A 24,821-nucleotide genomic window follows, 5' to 3' on the forward strand; every position below is an offset into this window, starting at 1 on the left:
TTGAAAATGGACATCTGTTGCCTGGATGACCACTATGGCTATACAGGATGTTAATGGCCATGCCCACATGCATAGTATCACACGTCTGTTTGGAATGTACTGTGTGTCCATCTACACAACGGCGTACTGGGCATGCTCACACAATTAGCAGTTGCAAAGGGCCGTCTTGCATGCACACGGAGTATAATCATGGAAGGGCGCAGTTTGGAATGTACTGTGTGTCCATCTACACAATGGTGTACTGGGCATGCTCACACACTTAGCAGTTGCAAAGGGCCATCCTGCATGCACACGGAGTCTAATCACGGAAGGGTGCAGTGTGGAATGTACTGTGTGTCCATCTACACAATGGCGTACTGGGCATGCTCACACACTTAGCAGTTGCAAAGGGCCATCTTGCATGCACACAGAGTCTAATCACGGAAGGGCGCAGTGTGGAATGTACCGTGTGTCCATCTACACAACTGCATACATGGACTGTACTGTGTGTCCATCCACACAACAGCATACTGGGCATGCTCACACACTTAGCAGCTGCAAAGGGCCATCCTGCATGCACACGGAGTCTAATCACGGAAGGGCGTAGTGTGGAATGTACTGTGTGCCCATATACACAACGGTGTACTGGGCATGCTCACACACTTAGCAGTTGCAAAGGGCCATCTTGCATGCACACGGAGTCTAATCACGGAAGGGCGCAGTGTGGAATGTACCGTGTGTCCATCTACACAACTGCATACATGGACTGTACTGTGTGTCCACCACACAACAGCATACTGGGCATGCTCACACACTTAGCAGTTGCAAAGGGCCATCCTGCATGCACACAGAGTCTAATCACGGAAGGGCGCAGTGTGGAATGTACCGTGTGTCCATCTACACAACTGCATACATGGACTGTACTGTGTGTCCACCACACAACAGCATACTGGACATGCTCACACACTTAGCTGTTGCAAAGGGCCATCTTGCATGCAGATGGAGTGTAAACACGGCAGGTCTCAGATTGGACTGTACCGTTTGTCCATCTACACAACTGTGTACATGGACTGTACTGTGTGTCCATCTACACAACAGCATACTGGGCATGCTCACACACTTAGCTGTTGCAAAGGCCTGTCATGCATGCAGATGGAGTGTACATACAGAAGGGCACAGTACAGAAGGGCACAGGAAGGTATAACTGTCCTCACGCACAGGGTGGTCACACATGCAGTGACCTGTACACACACAACTGCCATCACAGCTGTCACAGGTGCAGGTCACACATGTACACACTGCAGTGTACACTGTAGCTGTCAAGTCCGCACCATGTCATCGGTGCAGCACTACACAGCCTTACAGTACCACAACACCATGTGACACATGACCACTGGGCTGTACAGAGGTGTACACCAGCTGTGCAGAGTACACATGTACCAACAGGCATCCAACAGGTGTTATGCATTGCAATGATACCAGTATACATGCACAGGTCGGCTCAAGACATACCACGGCCCTTACACAGCTGTGACACCTGACTGTTGCTGTACACCAATGAACACACATCTGGATATGTCATACATGTGATTGTGTGGATGTGTGCATGGACTGCACACACAACACATACATACATAGCCTGTGATGTACCTCGTGCATAACAGTGGCCTAATCAATGCTATACATTCGAATGGAAGGTGGGCCCATGTCTGTTGAATGCCCACACTACAGGGGGTAGCAATGTTGACCGGGACACATACCCTTGTACTGGTCACCTGTGACACCCGTGATATCATACCACAGTCCATGTGTTATGTATGTCAACACACATGTCTAACAATAGCAATGCATACAAACATGGCAACAGGAGACACATGAGACATCTGTACTGTGCATGCAGCAACCATGCATGTGCAGTGGCCGATGTCTGTAACATAGTTGCACCTACCTACGGCATGCAGTCGCAATGCAGACCCATCATTGACACCTGTATACGGTGACATACAAACAGCACATATGGAGGGATGTGTGCACATAATGTGGTGTACCACCTGTGTAGATGTATGTGTGCAGGGGGTGGCTCACAGTTGTGTCACACACCATCCTATCATGCCATGTGCAAACAGTACGCTATGTCGCTGTTACGTGATGGTGCTGACATAATGCATACACAGCGGTCAGGTGTTACCAGCTATATGTCACATGGCACCTGTAACACCTACAACCTCCCATGTGCATATAGCAGCACATTTGCCAGATATAGCGTTGGTACACATAATGTAATCAATACCGCTGCATGTCTATCAAATGTGTCATCATATGGCAGGTGTATCATTCCCAGTACTGCCATGTGTGTCTGAATGTGTGACCAGAGGTGCCACATATCGCAGGGAATATGTCCCAGTTGTTACACATCCTTGTACACCATTGTAGAGATCTGTACATACGTCAGTGTGGGAAGCATGACATCGGCCGGTGTGGTGCATAACACACGTCGGCTGTCCGTATACACATGTGTGGTCACCACAGTGTATGTGTGTCTGTATGTATGTCTGGTGCTTGGTGTGAGGGTGTATGCTAGTATATGGTGAGAAATTATCACTAACCCCACGTGGTGACTAACCCGTAATGGTGATGCATTGCACTACCCTGTTGATGCCATAAGTCCCAGCCATACTGGCTACCTGTGCATGTTCCTTCTCTGTGACACGTCATGTGGGTGCATAGTACTGTGAGGGTGATGACCACATAGGCAAGGGTCCCCACCTGCACACTATGGGGTGTGCGTTATAGTGGTGTACACCCCGTAAATGTGGCCATGTTCCCGTACTGTTACAGGGTCCTACTGCTGCACAGTGTGGCCTCCAGCTACCAAGTGACACCTCACAACATAATTGGCCAGATCGCTGTGTACAACCCTTGCACCATGTCACCATACCTGTAATGTGTCCTGCTATGTATGTCACGTCTCTGTCCAGTGTAGCCTGTGGCACTGGCCACATGCGTCAGGTGCAGTATATGTGCAGACATCTGTGTCATGTTGGTGTTTCCAACAGTCAGGTTGAGGGTACATGTATCATGTTGATATTGCCAGACGTGCCTGTGAGTAATCCACAGTTACACGTGGGGGACTGCAAACACTGCTACCTGTAGGCACATGCAAGTACACCATAGGAGGGAACCAGGTTATCACAACCAACATGGTGCTACAGATGTAACCGAGACACATACCGTGAACACATCACAATGCATGCTGCACCTGCACTACATGGTATGACCGGTGCATGCCGACAGTATACAACCTATGTCACATACACATCTCTCAGTATTCACACACAACCACTGCAACATACACATCCCTCACTATGCATACACAGGTAATATTACATACACCTCTCACTATGCTGTTCACCCTGTGCATCAGAATATTTGTGCATAACCCTGCACCGATGGTGTGGATGACAGGGATGCGGCACCGGCTTCATCATATGCACAGGGTGATATGTTTGCCAGGGGCATAGGCTGCACCAATGGATAACATTATGTGTGTGTGTAAGGGCCGGTGAGTTGACTGGACATGTCTGTGCAGAATGCATGTGGATGTTGTGGAGCCCTACAGTTGTGTTTGCTGTGTGCGTGTATGTGTGTACACAGTTCTGCCATTTGTGAGGCCTACACGGGGTATAATTGACAGCCCCAGATTGTACAGAGCAGGTTGTACAGCTCACTGTGTCTGTCCATGGCCACATGACCTGTGCCTGCCTGGGGTTGCACGGGCACTACCAGGTGGAGGTACAGAGTGGCTACTGTCCAATGACACATGTCTGCTGGAACCGTGTCCCCACTGAGACCATCCAGGGCCAGGTCCACATAGCCTGCTGTGTCCTGGTGTTGACAGCGCAGCACCAGCTGCACTGCTACTGCTACCGGCACTATGGGAGCGGGCATGTGAGGTGGCACGCTCATGTCAACCTACACTAGGTGGTGATGCTGGCCTACGTCCACATGGCCTATGCCTCACTCCTACCAGGTGTTCCAGCATAGACAGCTCCCACTTGTGGATTGCCATGCCTTGGTCAAGGATTCCGACCATTTCACCTAATCACCTATCCAGAACATTAGCAATCTGCTGTTGAGCATTTGCCAGTGCCTGTATGTTGTCATTTAGGGTATGGATAGCAGCCCTCTGCAGCCTGTGCCCTTCTCTGTTCTGCCATTCAGCACGTGCCTGCGCTGCCATTACAGTCTGAAACATGCGTCTGGTGATACCAGCTGCTGCGCTCTGTTCTGCAGGTGCATGTCTGCCAGAGGTCCTAATACGAGCAGCACTGGCCACATGCCTGTGTGGCACATCTGCAGTCATTACACTGACACCATGGTGTGTAGACACACCTTCTGTAGCCACCACATGTTCCTGTTCCACGCTAACAGACGCTGACTGTCCTTCCTCTATGGCCACTGGTGATGCGGTATGTGTTGGCAGCAGAACTGTGTGCGGGGAAGAGGGGGACATAGCTGGGATGGTAACCATTGGCACAGATTCAGCCCCTGACAACCCTGCCTGTACCTCATGCATATGTTCATCACCGCTAGTATCTGTGGGGACAATAACATCAGATGGACAGCAGGAGGGTAACGCACCTACATCACCTGTGAATGCAAAGAAATACTGTAAAGTACAATAGACACAGAAACACACACACACACACACACAGACACACACACACACAAACACAGACACACACACACACAGACACACACACACACAGACACACACAGACACACACACACACACACACACACACACACACACACAGACACACACACACAAACACAGACACACACACACACACACACAAACACAGACACACACAGACACACCATGCATGTGATTTGTCAGATGGCATGCAGCATGCCTGCGATACAGCAGAGGGCATGCAGCTCAGACATTAATAGTGTTAGTAAGCATACCTCCCTGGGGTGCACACTACAGCAAGCAGGTGTCATATTAGTAGCCATGCAGTTCACACAATCATGGTAGTATGCATGCATCCCCGTGATACACCATGTGGTCCAGAACAGGATAACAGTACACATGGCTGATGTGACCTTGACATGTAAACTGCTGACATGTGCATTAACATGCATACATGTCTGACACAATGGTGTCCTGACACATGTACAGCATCATAATGGGCTTCACATTGCAGTGTTGTGTGTATGCCCTACAGATAGAATGCATGTTTAGCAAATGTGCATGAGCATGGGAGGGTAGTGTGAGCCATTTACATTGCTATACAGTGTGAAGTACAGACACTGTGCCATTGCATGGCAACATGAGGCATCTATGTTGCTGTAGAATGCATAATATGTACACATTGCATAGCCATAACTGCAACACAGTCGTGATGTTCAACAGATCGTATATGGTAGACTTCAGTGACACCTCCAGTAGCTGTGCACAGGCTTTTAGGTTGTCCAGTGTACCACATCAACTGTATAATTGGTCAACTAAGGCTATAATTGGACCATGTGTGGACAATGTGCAACAGGGTGTATACACATCCCAAGTACTGTGTGGCTACATGTCTCTGGCCATCCCCATGGCCATGTGTGCACATGTGTTGGCCAATTGTGTGGGATGGGCATCTTTTCCACATGTCTGTGTTGTCCCATATGACATACACCCATAGATGTCAGATATGTCACAATCCACAGGGCTATGCAGACAACGGGTTGTATGTTTGGTATGTGGGGTATAGGTCATGAGATAGTGTGACAATATTGCAGACAGAACACTACATGTCTGGGACATGTCAGGTGGCATATCACAATGTGTGCACCCAATGCAGGAGCATATGACACAATGGTGACACCTGTGGGCTGCCCATATCACAGCTCACTGTGTGGAACTGTGTGCGTACCACACATGTTGTTCCAATGCATACTACATATGCCTCCATTGTAAAACACCTCCACCGTTGTATGCACAGCTGACCACACATGTCGCAATGACAAGTACTGTGGTTTCAAGTCAGTGTATCATTACATTTGTATATATTGCACATGGGTGGCCTGTGTGAATGAAGGGTGGTGCGACCTGCATATCATGACTGGAACAAACATCAGGTGTGCAAGTGTTAATTGGCCACATGGCAAATAGATCTACACTGCAACATGCCTGATACTGATGACAGTCTCACCTGCAACGGACTCATGTCTGTGCGGCACGCCAGAGGTACCTGTATAGGGGTGACACACCAGTATGAACATTATCCATGACTGTATGACAGCCACAGGTTGCAATGTGCATGTGAACACATTCACCTGTGTAATAGCATATAGTATGCACATGTGTGCATACACAATGTAGCATACTGTAGTATGCAGCATGTGTGTCCACATACCTTGCATATGTTGTTACTTTACATAATGTACAGTGACACATGCAACTACATGGGATATAATAGCCATATGTGCAGTACTGACTTACCAGGCAACTCCAGGCTTATTGCTTGGGAGACACCCACCTCCACGATGGCAGCTAGTGTTTCTGGATGCTGTTCCCTGGGTGTCCCCAGACTGGCCAGTAGCTCCTCGGTGTGTGTGAGTGGGGGCTGGGTTGGTGACCCACCACCTGTTCCACCTTGTTCCCTGGCGATTGCAGTGGCACGCTGTTTTGCATGTCGTATCAGGTCCGTGCAGTGTCTGCACACCTGCTGGTAGGTGCGGTTATGGCCACCCACATCGTTCACCCTCCTGTATAGATCCTGCCACAGGTCATCCCGCTTCTGGGCATGCTGTGGCACATGGCTGAACAACAAGTCATAGTTGTCATGGAGCTGTGGGATGAGGACATCATCCTCCTGGCGGGTGTATGCTGGGAGGCGTGTACGGGGCATTATCTGTAAGACATAATGATGGTGACAGGTCACAGTTTCAGAGATGTACAGAGATACTGCTGCACATACATTTCTATGACATCTACTACATCTGCACAGTTATCTTTGCAAAGCATCATGACACTGACATGACTGACGTGTTTGTGTCACACATGTCACACCCATTATGCATTGGATATCATCACCATATATGTGTGTCACCTCATTACAGTGTTCATACTCCATGTAAATGCCGTCTTGCTGTGGGCATGTCTATTTGCCTGCACTTGTGTTCTTACCTATCTGCACATGCCTGGATGTGTCCACGGTACATCTGTTGAACTGGATGCTGTATATATGTCACATATCAACACAGACACAGCCGTAATGGACTTGAGCAGTGACAATGCACACATATGCATGGACACCTGTACATGCATGTGTTTTGCCATATACATCTACACAGCACTGTACAACTGTTCAACATCCTGCCACGGATCGCCTGTATTGCACATGTGATAGACATGGGACAATGGCTAGTCAGACGACATTCGCAGGGATGGTTATCAACCATAGCATGTGCGGGCACGGTTTCCAAGCTGTAACAGACAGCCATTGTGCCACCGCAAGGTGCATCAGTGCCACATTACTGATCCAGTCAGTTGATAGTACATCTACCATGCAGCCATCACACCATGTATGACTGGGATGATGTGCAGCTTTGATGGACAGGGTTGCATGGTATGGCGGGAGTATGTCACATATATGGCACAGGGATCTGTCCAGTCTGTGGCAATCCTAGTATTAGGATGGTGGCTGTCCATGACATATGTCTTATAGATCAGGATATGGACATGTAGCATGTCCATCATCATGGTGTAGCAAATGTCCTTATGCAAGGTAGACAGCATGCTGCATAGTGGAGGTGAGGTTTGTGAAGGATGGTATCAAACATCCATGCATAGCCATTACCCCTTACAGGTGGTATGTGATCCAATATTGGTCACCACAGTGCTGTATATGCCTGTCCAGTGATCTCCATGCTCATGGATGGCACCCTGACATGACATGGGTACCACATATGACTACCTAAGGGGCCTGGAGATGTCACCATGTCAGGGGGTGCACTGCACAGCACCATCCCTTACACAGTGTCCATAATGTTGACCACAGCCTAGGTAGTAGTTTATGGGTACAGGGATGTTCACCTAGCGGTGACACTGCTGGTATCATCCATCAGACTGTGCACATATGTCACACACCTCACCCACACAGCCCATTCTGTATGTTGTTCACAACACTGACACAGCTATACTGATAGGTCATGGCCATTCACAGCCTTACATACACAGATGCCTAACATTTGTCTGTGTGGTATGGGCTAAAATGAGGGTGGGGTACAACACATTAACCCTGTTCTACTGTAGCTGGCACTGGTGTGCTGTGCACATGTCACTCTTGCACCTTTTGTAATTGTGAGTCTGTCAACAGGCCACTGGTGGAACACTCCTGTGACATGCAAAGGTATTTGTAATCAAATATCCGTGCTGTCTTGTACATCTGTACTGCTAACATCTACAGTGCTAATGGTTCATGGACATGCACACCATACTCAGCAGGGTTATAGTGCGTTGCCACCCTAAATGACTGTCATCACCACTTGTGGGTTGATATTATCCAACACCCTATCTGTATTGTATGGTCATGCTAGGCACTTGTTCAGAACTTGTGAGCATGTCATGAGCTACTGATTAATATAGCACCCATTCCACATCATTTCCCACAGGTACACTGGCTGTCCTACACTTCCCAACTTGCTTATGGTACAACAGCTGTTGTACACACGTAACGCATGTATCCTGTGGGACATGGTTGTATATAAAGGCATGTCCAACTGTCACGTACCAGTGCTACTGCCTGTCTATATGAGGGATATGTCGTACATGTGGCAATAGAGCAATTGTCTCATGTACACATTCAATGCTCACCTCCCAACATACGGCACTACAGCCTGTGGGGGATGCACTTCTGCAGCCGTGCTGGGGGCATAGCTCTCAGGTGTACCTCATTACGAGGAACGTACCTCATTTGGGGTTCTAAAAGGTGCATGTTCCTCAAGGTTCCACACTGGAAGGGTCAGTCATACATTCACTGTTGTAAATTGTTTACCTGCTAGCCATGGCTAAATAGATGGGAATCATATTAATTCATTAGAATACCTTTTTTATACGTAAAACCAGCCTATTTTAGCCATCATATGCCCTTCCTAGTTGAAGCTGTTAGTAAGCCAGTTGTAAGTGTTCCACGTTTTACCCATTTGTCACACAGTATGAGGGCTAATGTTCCTCAGTTTGGGGACAGGAGGTTGACAGCTATGGCTGGGGGTAATGCTGTCACCAACCCTGACTGCACCTGACAGTCATTTGGGGATGTGTAACATTCGCAACACACCCCACCCATCACATAGTCTCACATGATCTACACCACTGGCCACACCTACGAGGACAACTTGTGCAGTACGTCTCCATACGCACTGTAGGCACCAGAGGTAGCCCCCATCATGGAAGACAACATCACCAGCTTATAGCCCACAGACTCATGTGTGCCCATCACATACAGCCAATAGTGAGTTATAACATTCACAACACACCAGTCATAGATGACTCTGTAGGGAGTCACACTGCGGTTCTACACAGCAGGCTACACAAGGCATTAGTCGCTTACATCTTGCTGTCGGGTAACTGCTTCTGCAACATAACCTATGCACCCATGCCACACCTCACCAGGTACGATATGACTGTCATTCTCCATGTTAGTGTGACTGCCCTGTGATGCCACTTCACAGACTACGTGTGCAGGGACATGCAATAGCTCACCAGTCTTATAGCCCTGAGGGTGTGGGCCAAGCCCTGAGGAGCATTTTGCATTCATCCAGACACGATACCACTGTACAATGACCGACTGTGTCACTTCAACAGTTGCCTATGCTCCTATTGTCATTCCACAGGCATCTGGTATCTGTCCGCTATGACTGTCCTGGTCAAACACAATGCTGTGGCACAGATGACTTGCACCTGTCAGCCCTGGGAGTACAGCTCACATGTAAGGCTCTTGCTGCTTCTATACTGCCTGTCTTGCACAGTTTCCAATAACTGTCACCGGCAGGGTGGTAACTAGCAGCCACAACATGGGGTCATGTGACACAATGCTTACATCTTCCTCTGTGACACACGCAGGCAAGGCACACCTTATAATGCACCACTCAAACATCTCTGCAGTGACTGGGACCTGCCTCTAGGCTCTGCAGAGCACACCTGCAATGACAGGTTATAGACAGACCATACCTTTCAGGCACATACCTGGACCGGCACACCCACAGCTGAGGGGTTCCCATATCCCACTATGATTTGCACACATCCTGGCAAGTTACTTAGCACAATGCATCAGAGGTGCTCCACGTGCAACTAACTGTGTCCGGGACCGCTATACACATTGTAACAAGCGAAAGAATCAACATCATACCCCATGGGTAACATACCTTCTATGTTGGTATAGTGGACAGTGGGCCTCAGACAGCTACTACTGATGTGTGACTGACACTACCCCACACTTCACTGGGATAGCCACTCATGTACCAACACATCCATGAGTCATACCCTCCGCTCTGCTGGATCAACCCATACACACCACCTCCAAGACCTACATTACCCTTGGCATGAACACTATCACCATGTGACTGGTGTTACACACCTGGGTTTATCCCCTCATTGGTGGATTCCGAACATATGCTAATTGACCTTGTTAGCCACATCCCGGCAACACACCAATCACAGTATACACAGTACATGAGTACTAAAACACCTACTACAGACATCTGCTGACAGCGGTTGTTAACATCATGACACCCGTGCAGATGGACAATGCACATACAAATGCTGTCACATACCCCAGTGCACTTCATTAGCATGTACACAACTGCATGGATCATGCTATTCCACACAGAGCCATGATGGTACACACCAGATAACAGACGCCACTCTGGTGGCCATGTTCCATGGACATATGATGTACAACAACAGGTGTAGGCTGTTGCACAGTGGTGTACATTCCCATGTGTGGGGTGGCTCACTGGTCAGCCGTGGTGGGGCCACAGGGTCCCTCATCACATACTCCAAGACTAGCAACGTAAACATGACTGCCACACATTCCGGGGTGTACCACCAGGCATTATGGTGGTATGTCAGTAGTCGATGGCAACACCCACATCTGCTGTCACATACAACAGTCACTCAGGAACATTGCAGACCCAGGTGTTGTTGGCAACATGCTGGAGGATGGATTCAATGCTGATATTACACCCTCTCACTCACTACAGGGCCGCAATCAATACATGAACATTGTGGTGTCCCTGTGGTTACACCTACACAGTACTGACCTACACTCTATATGTCCTGGGACACTGGCACCATGTCACCTTCCAATGTCCCAGGCTGTGATGTCCACCAACCTCTGAATTACATGTCTCCCCACTAGGCCACCATATTCAGTAATAGCCTTGTTTCAGACATTGTAGCCCCTGAATGGCACACAGCAGCATTTATCACACTACACACAGGTGGCACCACATTGCACGAGTGGGACTATAGTCCTACACACCTGACTGGACTGTTCTGCATGGCTATGGGGCACATCATCAAGGACGTCATTCACAGAGACATTGTTGGGCTCCTGTCCTTTGCTGCCACCCGGGTTGGGCTTGGTAGGGCTAGAGCATGGCCCCTACACATGGTGGACTCCTTTCATACAGTTACCAGGGCAGTTGCTGATGGTACGGGAGTCCACACATCCTACATTGTCCTCTCATTGCCTTTCAGCACCATTCCCCATTCTGGTATTGACAACATACACATCCACCTGCACATTGTACCCTGTGTCTCAAGATGTTATGCTATTTGGCTCATGGACAGGACACACAGTGAGGCCAGCATACCATAGTACCTACTACATGTCAGGTACATTTGGCATACCACGGTCCTCAGTCATAGGGCCCCTCATGTTCAGTATATGCTTCCCTGCAGAACAAGCTAGCACAGGGGACATTCCCTGCCTAGCTTTCAAACCCCTGCATACCAAGCGCCATGATTGCTCCACCAGCTGATACTGACTCCAACCATATGGGTGTCGCTGTGACAGATACATAATATGACTATCATGGCATCACACTGCATGACACAAGGTGCACGCACATCACCTTTGCATTACACCATTCACCCACTGACTATCACATGGATGGTAGTCCCCTACATACATATCACACTGTACATGTTTGCAGTACACACATATGTTGCACCCACTTCTGTGGTTACAATAGTGCCACTGTGGTATGGATATCCTTCTACGTGGCCACACCTATCTGTACTGGGTGTGTAGCACCCATTGTACCTCTGAACTCAAGACATCTACACACATTCAAGGGTACACCAGCCCATTTAGGGTGTACCTTAGACAACAGCTACAGCTTTACATGCCACAACATTAACACGCCATGACGTTTACTGAGCTCTGACAGTTTAAATATGCGGCTGCACTACGGACACCACATCTGTACACATTTGCATACTACATACTCAGGGGTGACCTCTGCTGATCAGACAGGGCCCATGTCCACAACATTATTAATGGATATACTCCTCATACGCAACATAAGCAGAGGCCACTGTGAGCAACATGCTCATGGATATGTGCACACACGCCACAATGACTGGGATGTGCTTGTGGGTTACATTCCCAAACCGGACACTCACCATGCTTTGGAACATAAGTCATATGTACATCACGCAGGGACACTCAGTAGCACTTTTCATGTGATACCTCCCTTGGTGGTTGGGAGACACTTGTAGGCCTGGGATCACTGCAGTGGCTGTACTGTGCAGAGGTGCAGGTGACACCTGGCTCTGCTGTTCACAGGACACTACCCTAGAGAGGTGCCACTAGTGTGAACACTGTAGTTGTGCTTACACATGGACTTGCCAGACTGCATAGTACCCCATTATGCACCTGTGAAGCTATTACATGTCCTTTGTGCATGGTTACTTGGTAGCCCTTCCATTTAGATTAGCTATCATGCTATTACTATGTCCCATACCTACAGGCCATATGTATCCTGTTATTGTACATACCAATAGACGATACCTGTGGTATGCATGATATGCCTGTTATGCTGTGTAGAATATCTGTCATATCTACCTATAATACTATACACATATTTCACATAGTATCCCATAATGCAAAGCATACTTGCACAGCGGGACCACCTTACATATGTCATTAATGTTATATGCCCATACACATGCGTGCTGTGACAGTATATCAACATATACTATCCCCTGCTATGGCACGTCCTTGTTGGACATACCCTACCACTGACGGCGGGTTGTATGGAATTGTTCTGTTTAACGCCCTCATGTAGCATCCCTTGTGGTGTCTGTGCTGTGTACCTTGTGTCCCACTGCTGGACGCACAGTTTCTACAAGTGTTAGTATGCTCAGCAAGACATCACTACATAAATACCTTTCCCCACTTTATGCATTCCGGACACGTTTAATTAATGCAAACCAGGCTATACATACAGTAAAACTAATTAATACAGATCATGCTATACATAACCTTACATATCGGGCATTCTACATACCTTGTTGTCATTACAGCATTTCGTTTCTATCTCTCTCACAGTGTTTCAACTGGTATTCGGTATGAGCATACGGTTTGAATGTCTGGCAAGTCATCCTTATATACGTCGATACCTGTAACATGTGGATTAATCCCACCAATTGGTGTTCCTGATTGACTAATTACTTGCATATCAGCTGTGCAGCTACTCCATTCGCCAATTACGCAGCGACAGTGGGGTATAATTGGATTCTTCACTTGGGCGTTGCTTATTTGCCCTACCTTCAGGGAGACAGTCTGTATTGTGTTTTGTTATGTGTAACTGCAACTGCTATGCATGGAGACAAGTATAGTTTGGATTCATGTCCCCCGTGGATTGTGTGTGACAGGTAGAGTATTTGGTTCAACATGTGGGTGTACCTGTCATCCCAACGTCTGATACGGAGTATTGCAAACAAAACCTGTAACATGGCTGTTTGTTCCATTATACAATGCCTGCAATTCTGCATGATGCCTTTAATTGTGTCTCTCACACGGTATGTTGAGGGTTCTGCAGATGTAATTGACTGACTGGATGTTTGTGCTGCTATTACAGTCTGTATTGCTTTAGTTTCTAGTGTGGGGGATGTCGGTGGGTGTACGTAACATATACAGGTTTGTGGGCCTTGCATTTCTACATAATCCGTATATATGTGTGTGGGCTCCGTCCCTAATTAGAGAGCTAACAGTTAGTAGACTTATGTTATGGGATTGTACGTTGGGCCGTTGTTAATTGGTTTCTATATTGTCTGCAGGTGAGCTTGCTACTTGTATACCTCCGTAATTGCAGCGATATATCAAGGGATATGTATAAGTGACAGCTATCCCTTGTATTTCTGTCCCAGATATTTGCAGTCATTGTGGTTGTGTTGTTAAAAGAGCCTGTTTGCCATAGGTTGCCACCTTTTCATATGGTCATTGTTGGACACTTGCGGGACACACAGCGGTGTTTACAGGCCAACACATAGCCATGGTCACTACACAGGTTAGTACATACTTTTATCCTCACTACATACCTATTGTTGTGTGACTTTGGCTACTTATCATATTGCATGTAACATTTACGTTTCTTACATACAGGCATAACTATTAAATACGACTGTTACATTATGTATGGGACATATTTATGTCCTACCATCTCGGACATTTGCCCTTTGTACTGTTTTATGTCAGGACTCACCTGCCCAGGGTGGGGCTGTCCCTCCTACTGTGGGACAAGTAGTAACCGTATGCCTATGGCTAGCTATACCCTAACTTACCGTACTGATCTGCCTCTGACTTGGCACTAACAAACACATGTTGCGGACACACACACACACATTACAGTCACACAGAGATGCACACGGCACCCTCAACGCACACTTACACAGACTACGGCACTCACAGACACAGTTGAACACAGTACCTGCGTGGACCGTGACACCGGCAGCGGTGACTAACTGTCCCTTCATATCATCATACTATTACTCGCGGATGTACTGTTCCGGTACTGTGTTCTATCGGTCTTTCAGCCTCGTGGTTACGCATGTCGGTATGTTACACATTCCATGGTTGGCGGTATCCTATTTATTTGTACCTCCAAGGTGTTATGAATGTCATTGAACTATCTATTATATTTGCAGATATCGCTGAATCCATCTATATCACCATATATCCCTCTATTGCCCTTTCTATCTGTATTATATATATATATATATATATATATATATATATATATATATATATATATATATATATATATATATATATATGTATATATATATATGTATATATATATATATATGTATATATATATATATCTGGCGAACGTGACAGGCACACAGCACCACCATATGCTGTAAGGCTCATGTACTGTTCAGGTGTTGGCATTCTGTGTTCCACTGGCTGTTGTGTTTACAATGTTTGAGGGCTGCCTATGTAGGAGTCACACATTGGGCCACCTATACATTACAATTTACAGGTGGTCATGTTTGTGTGCCATCCATTTTACTGTGTGTGCAGGTGGAGAGGTGTCAGTCCGTAGGGGCCTACACTGTCAGAGTATGTGCTATACGTTCCCTCTTTGCCAAGCCATAGGCATATTGGGCATGCCTCCGTCTGCCTACTGGGGCTGGCACAGTGTGTTCATGGTCTGAATCCCTCTGTGCCTGTAATGGCCTTGGCAACTGCGGTGGGCTATGAGGGCCTTCACCATTTTGCCCCTGTTGCAGCTGCTTCCGCAGGATCATATTATGTAGCATGGCACATACTATGATGATGTGGGCACACGTGCCTGGAGAGTACTGCAAGGCTCCACCAGATGTATCCAAGCACTGGAACTGTGATTTCAGCATCCCGAACACACCCTCTATGATGATTCTGGTTTGTGTGTGTGCCTCATTATGGCATTCTTGCATGGGTGTGTGTGCATTTCTGATGGGAGTCATCATCCACGGCTCCAGTGCATAGCCAGCATCCCCCACGAGATGGTCATGTGGGATGTCCCCTCCTGACAAATACCTGATACAGCTGTGAGGCATGCCAGATATGGGAGTCATGGTAGCTTCCAGGGCTGCCAGCACACACATCCATGATAATGCCCTGGGCATTGCACACGACCTGGCAGTTGATGGAGTGGAATCCCTTGCGGTTTATGTAGTGCCTACCCTGCTCACCGGGTGGTGACTTGATTTGTATGTGCGTGCAGTCTATCTCACCCAGTACCTCTGGGTATTGTGCCATATGGTGGAAGTAGCGCATATTGCTGGCCAACTCCTCCTGAGTTCTGGGGAAGTATATCTGCTCATTGGCATGTGGTAACATGGCATCCAGGAACTGGTGTAGTACCCTGGATGCTGATGCCTGTGAGATACCCATTATATCTTCAGTTGGCCTTTGAAAGGTACCTGTGGCCAGTATTCGCAGGCTTACACATACCTTCATGTCCACTGGGATGGGTTCCCCTCTGTTGTTTCTGGTTCTCAGGCGTGGCCAGCACAGCTCCACTATTTGCTGTAAGATGTCCCTGTCCACCCTGTAATGCTCTACTATCTCCAGGTCATGTAGCCCCTGGTAGGTTACCCTTGTTCTGAACACTCTCCTTCTCCTCCGAGGCCTGCGGTGGTTGTCAGCATCATCCTCCACAACACCGTCAGTCTCTAACACATGCTGATGAATCACAGCTATGGCAGCTCCCAACATGTACATTTTAAAAGTTCCCCGTGTGTTTACACCTATGGTGTGGTGTTTGGGAATACACAGGTGTGTGTTGGGTGCTTTCACACTTTATACTATTGTGCTGTGAACACCGATGATGTCATAGGGTGTGTATGTATGATCGTAGCTACAGGTTATCTTATGTGTTTTACTGCCGGAACTACTATTGTGGTGCCTTTGGTGTTGAATTACATTTGCCTGCCATGGATTACCTCTTGACCTTCCTTTACATTTCTGCACGTTGCACCTACCATTTTCTGGTGTGCATCCTGCAGCCTACTTTCATTTGTACTTTCCTGGACCTGGCGTATCTTGCGTTATGTGTGCTACTGCCGGTCTGCTGTCAGTTTGCTTTGCTCTGCTGTGTCAGGTCTCCTATCTTTGCAATCCAATACCTCCCCTCCTTTCTTTGCATTCCAATGCCTCCCCTATCCTGTTTTGCAGGTTTCTGCAAGCAGACTTGTCAGCTGCCGTCGATTGGCCTCCGTGGGTTGATTGGTGTTGATTGCTCATTAGTACTCCAATTACCCTACTTCCGCATTTCCTTCTTTTCTTCCCCTGACCTTCCTGTTTCTGCTATTGTTTGCGACACGTGCGTCCGATTACTGGGTTTTGGGCACGTCTTCATCCTCGTACACATGCGCTTTTGGGCACCATGTGTGCTCTTAGCTAAATGATTCCTCCCCACCCCTGTCCTGCAGCTTTGCTTAGCAACGGACAGGCCAGATTTGCATTGCTCCAATGTGCTTACTGCTACGGTGGCACACCCCTCTGCTGATGTCATGTATCTCCTCTGAGCCACTCCTCAGTGTTATACCGCTGTGCCGTATGGTACAACCTTCATCCGGCGGGACATTTGTGATTCAGTATTATCTGCCTCATTTGCATGGCATTGACTACTAATTCATAGTTACCGTGCCGAACACTATCGCAGGCCCTTAGCAACCCTTGCACCTTGTTTGTGGTGTTCCATGTCTACCATTGGGTATTATGCTGTAAACCTGATTTCTATTACGTTGCAATTTTATTACATTTTTATATAATTTCTTTATGTTACAGCTTCCGCACACGTGCCCTGCGGTTGTGCTGTGCGTTACTGTGGACATGACATTAAATGTTGTTATTTACGTGTTGTGCATCTTTTCTTATGCCATTGGCTGTGTATTTCGCCATTGGCATATGTTAACGTTGTGATACCTGGGTCTGGCCCTCTTCCATAGCTCCGATGTTCTGTTTGGGAAAATGTAAACCGTGTTTTTTGGTTTACATTTCCGTTGGCTTACGCTACGCCTGCACCACTTCATGAATCGCTATATGCCTTCATTTGCATGGTGCGACACTGCACATGGGGTGATTAGCATACCTATGCCGGGGGCTGCGCAGTTCTGGCGTACGTCGGTAGTGCACGTGGAATTGGATCGTACCTGAATCGCTCGACGGCCATATTTGGCGTTATAATGCCTACACTATGCCTGTGCCTGGCGCAAACTTCATGAATCCCGGGGAGTGATAAAATAAACTAAATAAATAAATGCAGCACAGTTATTAAATATCAATGAAACATTTAGAGCAAGTGAAAAAATATACTTATATTAGGTTTTTATTTTCAGGTGGTTTTAGAAGGAATCTAATTTTTGTAGTCACAGGCACAAGGAAGCTCTGAGCAGAATCTTGAAAAATCTAATTATTTTATGCCATTAAGATGAAAGACTTTGCTAAAGTTTAACCCTTATGTGAATAGATAAAAAAACAAAAAGCTGTTGACCAGTAGTTCCCACTGAAATAAAATGTAGGCAGATTTCAGAACAGAAGCAAGGCAAACAATAACCTAAGAGCTCTATAGTAACAAGCAGAAGGATTTTCTTTAACAATGCATTCTGAAAAACAGTGATAAGATCAGCTAAATAAATAAATGCAGTACAGAGTTATTAAATATCACTTAGAACACATTAAAAAATATAGTTATATCACCTTTTTATTTCGTGATTGTTTTAGAAGGAATCAAAATCTTTTAGCCACAGGCACAAGGACACTCTGAGCAGAATATTACAAAATGTAATTCTTTTATCCAGGCAAGATGAAAGACTTTTCTAAAGTTAAACCCTCAGGCCAATCAGATAAAAACACAAAAAGCTATTGACCAGTAGTTCCCCTCCTAAATAAAATGGAGACAGATATCAGAACAGACACAAGGAAACAAAAACCTAAGAGCAGTACAGTAACAAGCAGAGGGGATCTATGTAACAATGCAGCCTGAAAAACAGTGATAAAATCAACCAAATAATTAAACGCATCAAATAATTATTAAATATTACTGAAATAGTGATAGCAAGTGCAAAATAATATACTTATATCACCTTTGTTTTTCCAGCCTGTTTTAGAATGAATCTAATTCTACTAGCAACAGGCACAAGGAGGCTTTGTGCAAAATATTACAAAATGTAATTCTTTTATCCCAGCAAGATGAAAGACTTTTCTAAAGTTAATCCCTCAGGCCAATCAGATAATAACATAAAAAGCTACTGACCAGTAGTTACCTCTAAATAAAATGTAGATAGAACAGAAGCAAGGCAAACTACAGTCTAAGAGCAGTACAGTAACAAGTAGATGGAGTTTCTTTAACAATGCAGACTGAAAAACAGTGATAAAATCATCAAATTAAATAAATGCAGCACAGAGTTATCAAATATATCTGAAACAGAGCAAGTGCAAGAAAAAAAAATACGTCTATCAGTTTTGTATTTCCAGATGGTTTTAGAAGGAATCTAAATCTTGTTGTCACAGCAATAAGGAAGTGTTGAGTAGAATCATAGAAAATCTAATTCTTTTATCCCAGCAAGATTAAACACTTTTCTAAAGCTAAACCCTCATGCCAATCAGACAAAAACACAAAAGCTATTGACCGTTAGTCCCCACCTAAACAAAATGGAGACAGATATCAGAACAGAAGCAAGGCAAACAACAAACTAAGTCAGTACAGTAACAAAAAAAATGGAGATTCTTTAACTATGCAGGCTGAAAACAGTGATAAATTCAAACAAATAAAAAATTCAGCACAGTTATTAAATATCACTCGGACAGTTAGAGGAAGTTCATAAAGGTTTACTTATATCAGCTTTGTATTTCCAGAGGGTTTGAGAAGCAATCTAAATCTTGTAACCACAGGCACAATGAAGTTCAGAGTAGAATCTTACAAAAAGTAATTCATTCATCTCACAAGATGAAAGACATTTATAAAGTTAAACACTCACAACAATCAGACAAATCCCCCAAAAAATTGACCAATAATCCCACGTAAATGCAATGGAGACAGATATCAGAACAGAAGAAAGGCAAACAACAACCTGAAGGCAGTACAGTAACAAGCAGATGGAGTTTAACACTGCAAGCTGAAAGACTGTGATAAAATTAACCAAATAAATAAATGCATCACAGAGTTATTGAATATCCCTGAAACAGTGAGAGGAAATGCAAAAAGGTATACTTATATCAGCTTTGCATTTCCAGATGTCTTCAGAAGCAATCTAAATCATGTAGCCACACTGGCAGAAGGAATCTCTGAGCAGAATCTTACAAAATGTAATTCTTTTATCCCAGCAGGATGAAAAACTTTTCTAAAGTTAAACCCTCAGCCAATCAGATAAAACACTAAAATCTTTTGACCAGTAGATCCCACGTAAATAAAATTTAGACAGATGTCAAAACACAGGCAAAGTGAACAACAATCTAGCAGTACAGTAACAAGAAGATGGAGTTTATTTAACAATGCAGGCTGAAAAACAGTGATAAAATCAACCAAATAATTAAAAGCAGCACAAAGGTATTAAATATCACTGAAACGGTGAGAGCAAGTGCAAAAAATATACTTATATCACCTTTGTATTTCCAGATTGTTTTAGAAGCAATCTAAATGTTTTATTCACAGACACAAGGGGGCTCAGAGCAGAATCTTATAAAATGTCATTCTTTTATCCCTGCACATAGGCACAAGGAAGCTCTTATATTGTTAAGCATCAACTTCTTGATGCAAACACTGCTTACCACTGAAAAATTAAGTTCTACATTTTCATTTGTAATTGAGTCATCTCTATTTCAAGAATTTCAAACTAATTAATATCATGTTGAAATATGTTACCTGAAGGATGCTCTGGTAATGAATTCACATAGCTCGTGTCTGTTTGGACAGAAAATAGAGAGCCAGGAATTACTTTGTTGTTCTTTTATTTTTACTTCAGTTGTCTAATTCACTGTTTAGAATGAATCAGTTTTTCTGTAACCATATATAAGCATGATAGTTATAAAGCTTGTTTCTTATGACTGAACCATGTGACTAAAATGATTTTTCAAAGATATATGTGAATATGAGAGAAAGAACATGAACTTGTGAGTGATAAAGTAAACAATTTATAGTCTGCACCTATATCTGGACTATTGTCTTAGTTTTTTAACCTGTTAAATGAACCCCTTTTCAGCCATATCCTGGGCATAGTATTGTGATACAAATAACCAAAATAAAATAAGTATACAAGTATGACATAAAAAGTATTCTTAATGCTTACACAAACAGGACATTAGTAAAGTAATTGCAATTTACCCATGCAGAAACATTTGCAAGTCATAGTCAGCAGTCTACAACTATTTTACATAAAGACGCAGACAAAGATAGAGTGCAATGTAAGCCCTAATCTCTAAAGCATAAGCATTTGGTGGTATTAAATTTTGCTTTTATAGTCCAGCTGCTAAAAATGTTCACTTAGACAAGAAAACATTTATCTAACTTACTTGAATTTACAGATCTGAACAAGTAATTAACAGAGTTGTTACATTCACAAGCTTCCCTTCCTAAAACACAGCTCTCTGATAGTGTATTACAATGCATATATACAGCTGGAGCTACACTGACAGCAAACTGCAGCACCTGACAACCACAGCTTCAAGTAAAAAATGGGGAAAAACACTTTTCTTTAACAACCATTAAAATACGAAGTAAAAAAATTAAACTAAAATAACAGTAAGACAGTTATGAAATTTGGGAACCTGATCTTTTTTTTTGTCAAGATTTAGTACAACTTCTTATTTAATCATGTCCTTTACAGCAATCATATAAGGGTGATAGTCTGCTGTGCTTGCAATATGGGTAATGTCTTCACACACACAATCTGTGCAAAGGAAAAGCCTCTTGAAAGGGTGCCATTTTCCCCAAAAACTAAAAACATTTCAATGCAGATAAAATGTTCCAAATCCGAGCATACTTTGTGCAAAGGAAAAGTCTCTCAGAAGGTTATTTCCTCAAAAAAATCAAAAACCAACATGGGAGGTAGCCAGTACTGTTTCAGAGAGGAATAAAGCCCTGATTATGACTCAGAAAACCAAGATTTGATTAGTGGCTCATGTTATATGCACTGGCAATGGGCAGGATGACTGTGCTACTCTTGGGTGGTAGGTATGGGAGTACACTCATGATTTAGTTTACTGAGTGAAGACTGGGGAAACAACTGCAAGGTGCTTTCTGTGCGTGGGTAGGTCATCCTGATAGTTTTCATCCCTCTGAAGACATGAGGAGGGGTCAATGCTGATTCTCATTGAACTGGACATATATAAGGGTGGAAAAAGCATAAATAAAAAAAAAATCCCTAGGCAGCAATTTGCTGCTGCACCAGAACCCCTTAATATTCAAACCAGTCCCAAGTAAGTTTAGGGGAGTCTGAGAGAGCCAGATAGATCCAGCAATCAAGGAGTGGGACCATAAAGCAGTCAATGGTCAGCTGCTAGGAAGACAATAAAATGAATTTATTTAAAAATAAGGAGATCATTCAATGAGCTCTGAAAAGGCAACAAAAGGAAAGCATTACAGCTACTTTACCAGTCATCTTCATGGTCAGTGTTGCAACTATTCTGCCACTAATATAACAATAACCAATGACTGGGTTTGGTATACTGAAGATTTCCCCATGATTGTTGTGTTTTAATCACAAGGGTGAAGTCCAACTGATTAAACAAAGGTAACTGTGAGTAAATCTCCACACCCAGGAGTTGGTTACTGCTGTTATACAATGGCATTATTTAAAAAAAAAATGACCCACTTTTCTTAAATATTGTCTTTGTATAATGGTGTTGTGGTGTTCTCCCACTTTATTTGCATTAAACATGGGCTTTCTTGATGTACTGCACACGCATATGGGACTTACATTCCCATGCTTATGCAGCACATCAGTGCTTTGGAAAGGAAGCAATGGAGAAAGGAAGATCTTCATTGCTTTTTTTTTTTTTTTTTTTATTAATAAAAAAAAATAAAGTTTGAAATCTGGTAAGTATAGACCTATGACAGAAATGCATGGATATTCAGGTATGTTTCGTTCCTTTTGTATAATTTACCTTACCTGATTTTTCTTGCATTTTGTCTGTCCTGTCTCTCTTGTACCTCTGAACTGTCTGGATTTCTAACTTTATTTAAAAAAAAAAAAACTCAAAGAAAACTGGAACGACCATATATTAATAGAAAAAAGTTCAGGCAACGGGACTTTTCCATTGGTATATGTTCAATTTTACAATGGGCACGCTGGTTGGGCTGACCAATCAGTGCCCACGCTTTTGAATGTTAATGGCCAGTCATTGTATAACAAGCATTGATACATGATTTATGCCCACTGTATAAGTGTACTAAATATTCTCAGTTCTTGCCAGTCACAGCAACCATTTAATTCCATCTTCTAATGTAGCATTAATTTATCTGTAAAAGTATAGTATCTTTGGCTACTACTTCAGTTTTATATGTACTCTTCTCACTTTAAAGTCACATGCAAGTTCCCCAATTTTTCATTTAAGGATTATTGTATAAACTTAACTGACACAGTTATTACAGGCAATATTTTTACCTTCTATACCTCCCATTCCATCTCTATTTCTATCCATTTTTCCATATTTCTATCTCTATTTTTGTAATACTAAGGAAGTAATGTCTCATTTTATTTATTTTTTACCTGTGGTAGTAAAGCCATGTGGCATAACTGCTTCAGGAACAAGAATTTTATTTTTGCAATACTAAAAGAAACTGCAGTTAGTGTTAATAGTATGCACAATACTGAGTCAAATATTACAGCAGGCCTTATTATAAATACTATATTTCCAGGCATCATTACATGAATTTATTGGAGTAGTAAGGCAAGCAATACCAAAGTATGCAGAGTTTCCACACTCCAAAACATATTTTATAGTTACACCCTAAATAAATAATATTAATGTAACATTTCAAACATATGAGAAATATTTTCAAACATTTTCTTTATGTCTATCACACTAAACACAGTTTTTCTACCTTGTCACTCATCCCTTGTTAGGACAGCTATGAAGGAAAACAAAAAAGCACTTTGACTATGTGACTCATTGGAGAAACCTGCTGATTATAGGCCTAAGGATAAGCTTCTCAAAATGTCATAACTGGAAGGTGGATGGGTTAGTCTTCTCAATGTCTAGAATGTCAGCATAGGCTACATTACACAATGAATGCTGTGTTACAGTTGGAAAAAAGGGAGAAGGTGAATTTTATGTTTTATTCACTTTCTCTTTTTCTGCAACCTCAGAGTTAGCTTGGACTGGAGACACATACAAAGTAGGGCCTTATTAACAGACAGAAAGGTGGAGACCTGAAACTGCACTGACAACTGCTTTGTAAGAGATAAAGTAAGTCTGAAGGGCTTAAAAGAGCTCAGATGAGTTCAGAAATAGAAAAAATTGCTATATTAAGTGTATTGGTAAAGTATAGCTTGGAGAACTGCTGGGTTTATCCTAAACTGAAAGAGAAGAACTAGATTTTGTGTAAAGACAATGAAATTGTGTAATGAAAATGCAGAATAAATGTCTTTATAAGAAAGGACATTTGTTTTGTATGAATGAGACAGTTTATATTAGTTTGCTAATTAACTGCTTATGTTCAGTAAATATTTTAATTTCCGACTTTAAATATGATATTCTAATGATTATTTCATAACCTGCACAGAGTAATGGAGTGAGACATGAGCTATAATTCCCTGATAAATACTATAGGGGTATTAGTGCGAA

At 44.0% G+C, this 24,821-nt stretch overlaps 1 protein-coding gene across 1 annotated transcript in view; it reads right to left on the reverse strand.

The window, feature by feature from the left end:
• Window positions 1-24,821, reverse strand: part of LOC122789845 (V-set and immunoglobulin domain-containing protein 4-like) — a 569,118-nt gene that overhangs the window by 32,651 nt on the left and 511,646 nt on the right. Inside the window, exon 11 of the mRNA XM_044057281.1 lies at window positions 20,899-20,937. Within this exon, the coding sequence (XP_043913216.1) occupies window positions 20,899-20,937 (39 nt within the window). The remainder of the gene's footprint in view (window positions 1-20,898; window positions 20,938-24,821) is intronic.

The sequence above is a fragment of the Protopterus annectens genome, chromosome 15.part0, assembly GCF_019279795.1.
Source record: "Protopterus annectens isolate FY-2018-M chromosome 15.part0, PAN1.0, whole genome shotgun sequence".
In the NCBI taxonomy this organism is placed as follows: Eukaryota; Metazoa; Chordata; order Ceratodontiformes; family Protopteridae; genus Protopterus; species Protopterus annectens.